At 37.2% G+C, this 9,507-nt stretch overlaps 2 protein-coding genes across 6 annotated transcripts; one reads left to right on the forward strand and one right to left on the reverse strand.

The window, feature by feature from the left end:
• The first annotated feature begins 332 nt into the window (after positions 1-332).
• On the forward strand, positions 333-4,486 carry LOC140776377 (F-box protein At4g18380-like). 5 transcript variants are annotated; one of them, XR_012106876.1, is made up of 4 exons: positions 333-527; positions 991-2,310; positions 3,431-3,493; positions 3,614-4,037. XR_012106876.1 is itself a non-coding variant. In XM_073120058.1 (3 exons), exon 2 carries the CDS (start codon positions 1,149-1,151, stop codon positions 2,208-2,210), a length of 1,062 nt encoding a protein of 353 aa, XP_072976159.1. In that variant the 5' UTR covers positions 333-527; positions 991-1,148; the 3' UTR covers positions 2,211-2,254; positions 4,100-4,486. The 5 variants fall into 5 exon arrangements, 2 of the variants coding, with proteins under 2 accessions (XP_072976159.1, XP_072976158.1); XR_012106877.1 differs by having other exon boundaries at positions 991-2,254; positions 3,614-4,036; XR_012106875.1 differs by having other exon boundaries at positions 3,431-4,040.
• A 2,315-nt stretch (positions 4,487-6,801) lies between these two features.
• On the reverse strand, positions 6,802-9,495 carry LOC140775952 (chaperone protein dnaJ 72). Its single transcript, XM_073119455.1, has 3 exons — positions 8,766-9,495; positions 7,954-8,023; positions 6,802-7,024 (listed from the first exon to the last, which is right to left on the reverse strand). The coding sequence occupies exons 1-3, from the start codon at positions 9,167-9,169 to the stop codon at positions 6,953-6,955; spliced, it is 546 nt and encodes a 181-aa protein (XP_072975556.1). The 5' UTR covers positions 9,170-9,495; the 3' UTR covers positions 6,802-6,952.
• Positions 9,496-9,507: the final 12 nt, after the last annotated feature.

The following is a 9,507-nucleotide window of genomic DNA, read 5'->3' on the forward strand; positions in this document are numbered from 1 at the left end:
GATTTTCCATAATTTTCTTTTAAAGAATAATTTCTACGATTAGGAGGTGGATGTATACTTAAAAATAATAATTGAGAGGGTGTATATAAAATGAGCAAGGGTCTTAGTGTAATAATCTCTTTTATTTATTTATTTATTTTTGTCGATTTGCCGTGTGTCCGTACTCGGAGGATCAGATCCCTCACAATACGTTGACACCTGTCGCGCTCCGTCACTCTTAACAGTCCGAGCAAACAGCGTCGATTCGCCCGCTCCATTTAACGCCGCTGACGGCGCCGTTAAATCTTTATCGCCGAGAGGAGAAATGGTATTTATCTAAAAAGCCCCTCCCCTCTGTCATCAAATTGTCCACAGAAGAGATCGAAGAGTTCAATCTCCGGAATTCCTAATCCCCCTTTCCCCATAGCTCGGATTCGTGAAGCCCTAGCTCGAATTCGATCTTCATTCGTGGAACAGGGAAAAGGGAGGTGGGAATGGTCTTCTGGTTGAAGGATTCTAGGGCTCTTAGGTGGAAATGAGGAGTCTGTGTAAGTAATTTGCTGAATCCTGCGCTAATTTGCTGCTAGTTATTTGTGTAATTTCCTCAGTTTCTCTGGAGAATATTGGAAGCTGAGGTGTTTGTAATGTGTTTTAGTTTTGGATAGTTTCCAAGTATATAGATCCAGGACCTAGGGAAAAGAAAAGATTTTTCTTTTGTTTTGGTTAGTGAAGTTGTGGAGGGATCCTACCAAGAAATGTTTTCCTCCCTTTCTCTTTGATATTTGGAATTGTCTGAAAAGAGATTCTGTGCTTTAATTGTTCCTTATCAAGCCAACATGTTCTTTCATTACTTTATTTTTCACACTGTTAATTGCTGTTCTTTTCGTCTTCTTGTTCTCTTGTTTGTGGTTTATTCTCTTCAGATATTTGGTATGAAGAGTTATTTTCTTCTACATTTGTTCTCTTGTTTGCTCTAATCAACTGTTGTTGTTTCTTTATTTCATTCTTCAGATCATCAAGTTAATTGTTGATGGGGTTTCAGCTTCCTAATGGCATGATTTCCCCCTCACATGCAGTTAAATTTTGCGTCTGAATCGAGCCATTCCCACAACCAATCTTGAGCTTATTTTTCTATATTTATATCTGGCTGAGGTAAAAATTGACAGAATATGCAGTCAAAATCTAGAATTCACTCCGACCCACCTATTTGCCAAGACCATTTTGACCGGATACCAGACACCCTTGTACTACTCATCTTTAACAAGCTCGCCGAAGTCCGATCACTTGGCCGGTGCTCCGCAGTCTCAAAGCGCTTCAATGCCCTCGTTCCGCTCGTGAATGATGTCTATGTTAAGATCGACCGAGTAATCACAAGCGATGGGGATCCCGATGATGCCTTGAACTTATCCTCCCCCAAACCACGAAACATCATTGCCCACTTCCTAAAGCTAATGTTTACCATTTTCAAGCCTTTCAACAACCTCCAGATTTCCAGCGGGGCAAACAAACCCCTTCTCCCTCAGCTCTCACACCATTCCCCTGCTCAAGTTCTCAAGAATTTCACAGACATCCGCAACTTGAGGATCGAGCTCCCTGCTGGGGATGTTGGGATGGAAGATGGGGTGCTCTTAAAATGGAGAGCGGAGTTTGGAAGCACCCTTCAGAACTGCGTGATATTGGGGGGTACTCGTGTGGACCGAAAACCAGCTTCTTCCGATCATGATCCAACTCTAGACGACAATGGGAGCATACCCGAGTCGTTCTACACAAATGGAGGGCTGAAGCTGCGTGTAGTTTGGACAATTAGCTCCCTGATCGCTGCTTCCACAAGGCATTATCTTCTCCGTCAAATAATTAAGGAGCATCCAACAATGAAGAGCTTGGTTTTGACAGATGTTGATGGGCAGGGAACACTGAGCATGGGGGTAGAACAACTAAAGGAATTCGCAGAGAAGCCATTTGCAGCTTCTGCATCATCAAATAGGACTCAGGTGCCAGCATCCAACATGAAGCTGCGGTACGCTCCATACTTGGAGCTCCCGGAGGGCATGGGATTGCAGGGTGCTACACTAGTGGTGATCAAACCTGCTAGTGAAGGAAGTAGCGGTAGCAATTGTAGCAAGAAGGAGGTAGAGGCATTTGTTACTAGAGCATTTGATGGCCCATATAGGGCAGCAGTAAAAGCACTCGTCAAGCGGCGAACTTACCTCTTAGAGATGAATGGTTTCTAGATCATGTATCTTCCTAGCACATATCCTTCTTCAGCTTACCCTTGGTTCGTTTTCTCTTACTTATGGAATCAAAAGCAAAATCCTAATTCTACTGCATGAGGTCTGTTCTTGTTACGATGAGTTCTGATCTTTTTCCTTCTCTTGTAGTATCTGTACAGTAATAATGGCTAGTTTTATTAAATATCCTAAGAACATGATGCAATGTTATTTTTGTATATATATCTATCTTCACTTGATATCCCTTGCACTCCGTCCTTGTCTGCAAAGGCATATCAAATAGGTGTTCGCCTTCCGGAATTTGAAAGTTTATCCTTCTTAATTGTTGTTGGCATGATGATTGTCTTCTTTTATCAGATAGGTAAGGAGTACCATGTATAACACATCCCTTGGAATCCATTGTTGAATTCTAAAACAGTCTCTTTGTTCTCATTGGACTCTCTTTTTCTTTGTATTCCCCTTCTCTAGGCAATTAAAATCCCTGAATTCGCACTTGATTATTGTGGGTCTATAACAAAAGAATAAAGTGTTTCTTTTGTAGTTATACATACTTCCATAGACATCAATGTTAGTAGTTGGTGATTCGACAATCGACCTAATGCACACTCATGTGGTTGGCAGCACATTGCTGCCATGCAGGATTTTTCCTGCAATTAGGGGGACTTGGCAACCATTCAAGGACCGCCAAGTATTAAGACTGCAGGAATTGCTGGAAATTTCTGCAGTAAGGCCACTGCTCCACTTCTATGATACATCAAAAGTTTACCCACTGAAGAGTTCGGTGACCATTATCCTTTTTATACTATAGCTTTTGAATTTCTATCTGGGTTTCCACCAACTCATGTGCAACGGCTAGTAATTTTGACTTCTCCTTTTGTTTATAGTGCACTAGATCTCATATGGTTGACTCCAGCTGTTTGATTTCCCTATATCTATATATAAATATATATTAGCCAGATGTATAACCTATAACTACAATTAGCGCACTAACTCACTTGTAATGGATTTTATTAAATGGTATTTAGTGTAACAGCTGTATAAATTATTCCATCACCAACCATGATGTAATGAGGACACCCATAATCTTAATCAACCCACCAATATCACATTGTTTCTTATAGAATATATTGTAGAGCTATGACTATGGCAAATAATAATGATATGCTATGTATTTTTTGTTTTGTTTATTTTAATGAATACATCACAGCTGTGTTACCATGTAGGTCCCTCGTGTATTGCTAGGTCATGCTAAGACTGCAGCAATAGCAATCGCAAACCCTATTAAGGTATCATGGTTCTTTGTTTATTTTTATCCTTTGTGGCATCCAAATTTCAAATGGAAACTAATGACTAATGACCTGTGAGGTGCCTCAGAAGCCAATTGTATGACAGCTCTTTTCTTATAGGTGCTCTCCATGGCTCCTTTCTTTCCCCCTTCAAAAAGCATTCCCGTAGTTGATTGATTGGCAAAAATTTAGCTTATATTTCATGAAATGGGCCCATGCAAAGTTGCCAACTTAGCTACTGAACCATGCAGCAATTATGTTATAAAGTTTGGAGATCCAAACAAAAAGTCTTGTCCATATGAATGGCCCAGCAAATTCAGCAATTATGTAATGAAAGATACGCTGTAACTGCTAGATACTATAAATACTATGATATTGATAGTTGGTGATCACAAATGGTAGCCTATCTTCCTGTTTAATTGGAGGGTGTGATGTCTCTCCATTGCATCGAGTACTTGACATTGGTAACACAGCTTATTTTTTATTTGAAATTCCATTATAAATTTTTATCACAGTTTGGTTTATTTCACTCTGCTTGTTTTCAAAATTCTCATCAAATTACTCACATTTCCTTACAATTACTATCAGAATTTGATGCCTTTGTAGGCGTGGCGTGCCAAATTTCTTATCCATTTGGTCTCACATACCATAGACATTTGGATTCTCTGATGTACCAAGTTGCACTGCTCTGGTGTTCTTATCCTATCTCATCCAATTGTACTTATGCTTGAACCAGTGGTCACTATGGTCAATATGTATCTGTGTAGGCTATACCACTTGCAATCTCCTTCTCAGAGTTGGAATTGCATGGGCTGCAGCAAGTGAGATAGCGAATTATAACTATGAGAAGGTGGCCAAAAGATAAGACTGGAAGCAGGGCCACTAGTGCACTTGTAACTTTAATAACAAAAATTTTCTAGGCCCATCTCTATTTATATGAAAATTCCATGAAGAGGCCCCTCATTGTGGTTAGTGGGCAGACAATCTTTCAACATCAGTGGGAGCTGTTCCTTTTAACCTTTTTTTTGTAGGATTCTCTATGGAGGGGAATATATGTTCATGGACATAATCTCTCTAACTTCTTTCTCATTTGATGGCTACTCTACTCCTCACTTTCAAGAATTTATAAGTTCCATACACTGTCCTAGCTTATGTTTCAAACTTATATTTGACACTATCAATCGTCTAGTCTCTTGATCGGTATTTTAGTGATTGAGACATTTGATTCTCCACATAGAGATCAGGAGTTTGAGTTCTCTTAATGTAATCCGATGAGCTAGGCAATTGTTGGCCCTAATCATTTTGCCAAATTATCTTGTAAGTCATTTATTGCTTAGTAAACCCAATTTATGAAAAGAAAGCACTTTACCCCCTTTCACTTATGAAATATGAATAATATTATTTTAGAATAAGTCTTTTATTCTAGTTTAATAACTAAACAACAATTTAGTTTTTTCTTATATATTAGTTTACTATTTTGTCTCATCTAATTCATACAATTTTTATATCCCAGAATTATTATATTGTTCATATATTAGACATCACTTAATTACACATCATCTCAAGTACAATTTAGATTCTTTCTCTCTTATTTCTTTTTCTTCGAAAACCAATCATGTTATATAAATATACTATGATATCCTTACTACAAAGTAGTACAAATGATATAAGTTTGCACTATCATACATTGTATAATTATGTTTTCACTGTCACTTATTATGTGGTTATATATCTACACTGCGATGCACTACATAGTTATATATCTAATATCCGTATTGCTATGCACTACATGGCTCTATGTCCACGATGCGATGCACTGTACAACTATATGCTCGCATTACTACACACTATATGGTTATATATTTGTATACACTGTCATACATTACATAACTATATGTCAATATTGCCACGCATTAAATAGTTACATATCTACACTAACACATATTTATAAGTTCGCATTTGTCCTAATACAAATATATGTTTTAAATTTATATTTATAATAAAAAAATATTACTATTATTACTTTACATTCAATCAAAAATATTTCGTCATTTGATATAAAACATCATCAATTCCTAATAAATTTAGTGTTCTCTAATATCTTAATATTAACTTTATATCATATCAAATATAATTATTACTCTTCGTATTAATATTCAACTAAACAATAGAATGACTTATAGTGTCATTAACTTTTTTTTTAATATTAAAATTAAAATATTTATTCTAGAATTTGTTTTATTCGACGAGCAACGGAAAAAGAATTGAGAAACTAGAAGCATATGCTTAATGGATGCAGTGTCTCTGATTTCTATTCTGATTCGATAGCTACTTTACTACCCACTTTCAGGAATTTGAACGTTACATTGAATTCGACACCAGCAATCAATCGTCTTATAAGTCACTCACTTGTCATCATTAAAGCCAATTATTGCAAACAATCCTCACTTCTCTCTCTCCTAAAAAGAAGAGCATTTAGAAGAATTATGAGGCATAATAATTTTCTTCTCGAAAATAGGAAAATAAAAAAAAGAAAAAAGAAAAGAGAAGCATCGTAATCTTGTCCACTAATGATTGTTATTGTCATTACTGTTGGCATCGTTATCGTATCGTTCTCATCAACCTCTATTTATATTATCATCGTCACCACCATTATGGATTTGTGTACATCCCTCCATTGCTATCACCATCCATTCCATTCCATGGTATCCCAATCACTCACCATCACTATCGCCATAGCATACGCCTTCGAACAGAGTGCTGCTTGTCTAAGCTAACTGTGGAATGTTCGTACCTTTTTTAGGAACATGGATAGGTACGAAGAGGATAGAGACATTAATAAAGCAACAAGAAGTGATAAGAACCAATAAAAAAAGGGGGAGGGGGGGCAAAAGGAGAAAGAATAGAATCATGGTTAGAGTTTTTGAGATTGGGATTATACTTAGCTTTAGATATTTTAGGAACTGCTTTTCCCTCATTTTAGAGAAAATAAATAAATAAAGAGATCTATGAAGATGGGGCGATACATGAGTTCTAGATATTAACTTAACCCTATAAGTTATTAAGATAAAGTTGGTTTACTTTAGTTCCATAAATGAATCGCTTAGTTCTATTCTCTTCTCCGACTACTATCAGCGTCTTCTCCCTGTACATATGCTTTAAGGCATCAAGCTTAAACTAAATTTACATTCTTTCTGTGAATTAACTAAAGACTTCGTTGATGATTAATTGTGCTCTGGCAATCCAGTGATGACTGGTAGTCTGTAGAAACATAAACTATCAAAGTTGGTGCTTATAAACCTTTGATAAACATACAACATATACATTTATTTTGGAAAGGATTTGGAGATTTCTATGATATAATACAAGAGAATTGTACATCAGACAGAAAATTAGGTGGAAAAGAACTTGTTCAAGCATCCGTAGAACTTAGTGTTGACATTTTTATGAGGACATTCTTTATGAGCCTTGGCTGTTCTCCTTCTGTATCTTAACCTTTTCAATGGACTCCATCGCTTCTTCAAATGATTTCTGCATGTAAAAGAAAAATGATCATCATTTTCTGTAATTTTTCTCGAAGTCAGGACTCAGGATCACAATTCTAGCATGAATTATCCAGTTGGCACAACTTTTTATGCCTCTCCATTTTGGCATGCTTTTTTTTTTTTGTTGTTGTTGTTGCAAATAGCTTAAATCCATTGAAGACTGCAATACTATCACTTAATTTAATGCATGGATTACAGACCAAGCCAACTACATGTCACTATAAGTACATTTGTCAATGCTGATACATGGGACAATTTAAAGTGTCACAATTTGCATAGCAAGAACTAAAGATAACAAATTTCGTGTTCCTTCACAACAACTTCTCTTATTCATATGCAGAAGCATCATAAGGCTCCTGTACCAGAGAATGCCCCAAATATGGTGAGTATTAGGTAACGAGTTAAGCCATATATTAGGTAATGTCGGAATGTTGATGCGTAGCTATAACACTCTTAGTATAACACATACATCTTCATAATTGCTAACTCACTGTCTATCGTTTCCATTTAGTAGATGCGTTCTTGATTTAGCTTATTCAGAATTCAGTATTACTCTGCCTAAGTAACAATATATGACATGTCCAAAGGTACTTAATACCTTTTCTGTAACCTTCTGTTCTTTTGATTCTTCTAAAAGTTATGGAAATCTAATATGTTAATAGAAATTAAATTGATAATATTTTGTGTGCGCATGTATGAATGTGTCTGTATGTATGTAAAATGTGTAAATATATACCTAACATGGAAAAGAGGTACACTTTACTTAATACGGCTTGAATCCCTTATCTTTGAGACTACCCTTAGGACTCTATAAAGTCGCAAATCAATGTCAATGGCATGACATAAGAATTCTGAAAGATTAACATGATAGAAGTGGACTTAAATTTCAATATAAGAAGAGATTCAGAAGTTTACCCCAGAGTTGTTCATTCTCCAAAGCTCTTCTAGGCTTCTCTCAATAAAAACTGCTCCACCTAACAAGACACTGTAAAGAAGAATATATCACCATAAATGTGTTGGTGTCTGACTGTCTTCTATTTTCTACTTTTCCACGGTGCACAGTAGTTAGTTAATCTTCATACTCAGAAATATCAGGAATCATATAATAGAAACAGAGATTGTAACGAAATGATGGTCAAACACATGATCTATCAAACGACGACCTTCCATACGAAAAACTACAAATTCTTTGCACCAAATCACTTTACCTAGACAGCATTGGCTTCTTTCCTGTCTTTATCCTTATTATACACTTGATCTCTTTCTATATCATTTCTTTACGGCTGTCTTGAAGCCTGATAAATTGAGGTCTGTGAAACAGGTAATTTTGGAATTAAATCATGTTGCCAAGGACTGGCATATGCAGCCTACTTGCAAAAACCATTGCTTGAGGTTTTCATAGGAATGGAAGGGTAAAGTTGGGATTTCGAAAGAAAAAAAAAGAAAGTGATTTTGGACACACTATTCTGGGATAAATAGTTATACAATATATGAAACTATATTTCTTAAGGAACAAATATTCTCTAATGTCCCAATCAGCTCAAAGTATTCATCCAAATCAACCCAGCATAATATCAGCAAGAACCATATTCTAGATTTGAAAAGAACTGCATGTAACATGATACAATGAAACAAAATGATGCGTTTCCATTTATCAAGAACAATATAATTCTTCCATACGCAAACAAACAATTCCAAAGAATAGAATCTAAAGCATTGCAAATTACCTGGCAAAAGCGACATTGAGAAGAAACCCCTTCCTCGTCACAAACCTCAACAAGAACTCCATATCCATCCCCACGCCACCGTCCCTCTGAGGAGGCCTCCTATAACTCCCACCACCCCCATAACCATAACCATACTGTCGTGCTCCATAGTAGTAAGATGAAGAAGACGACGCACCTCTCCTACTCGAAAATCCAAGGTCGTATTCGGATTTCTTCCTCTCATCGATCAAGACCTCATAAGCCTCCGAGGCCTGCTTGAAGCGAGCAGAGGCGCCGTCCCTGACCTCCTTGGAGGATTGAGAGTGCTTATCCGGGTGGAATCTAAGAGCCAGACGCCTAAACGCCTCCTTGATCTCTTCCTTGCTCGCGTCGCGGCGAAGCCCTAGGGTTTTGTAGTGATCCATCAACAAATTCAAAAGAGGGATTGAAAGAAAGACCCATACGAGGTGACGAGGCGGGAAATTGGATTACAACTTGCGGTTTTGGGGGTCGCAGGGATCCATGAGAAGGGAGAGACAAAAGAGAGAGAGAGAGAGAGAGAGAGAGAGAGAGAGAGAGAGAGAGATTCTAGGGCTTCATTGGTTTATTGGAATCGGGAAGTCGTAATCTATTCGCGAAGTCGAAGGTGAACGCGTGGTACGTTTACTTGCCGCGAAACGGGAGGGAGGAGGGAAGAGAGGTTCGTTAACTGGGCCCCCCCAGTTTGCAGCCTAAATTGTTTATTTATTTATTAAAGCCTAAA

The sequence above is a fragment of the Typha angustifolia genome, chromosome 14 (assembly GCF_048772165.1).
Source record: "Typha angustifolia cultivar Huaian chromosome 14, ASM4877216v1, whole genome shotgun sequence".
Taxonomy (NCBI): domain Eukaryota; kingdom Viridiplantae; phylum Streptophyta; class Magnoliopsida; order Poales; family Typhaceae; genus Typha; species Typha angustifolia.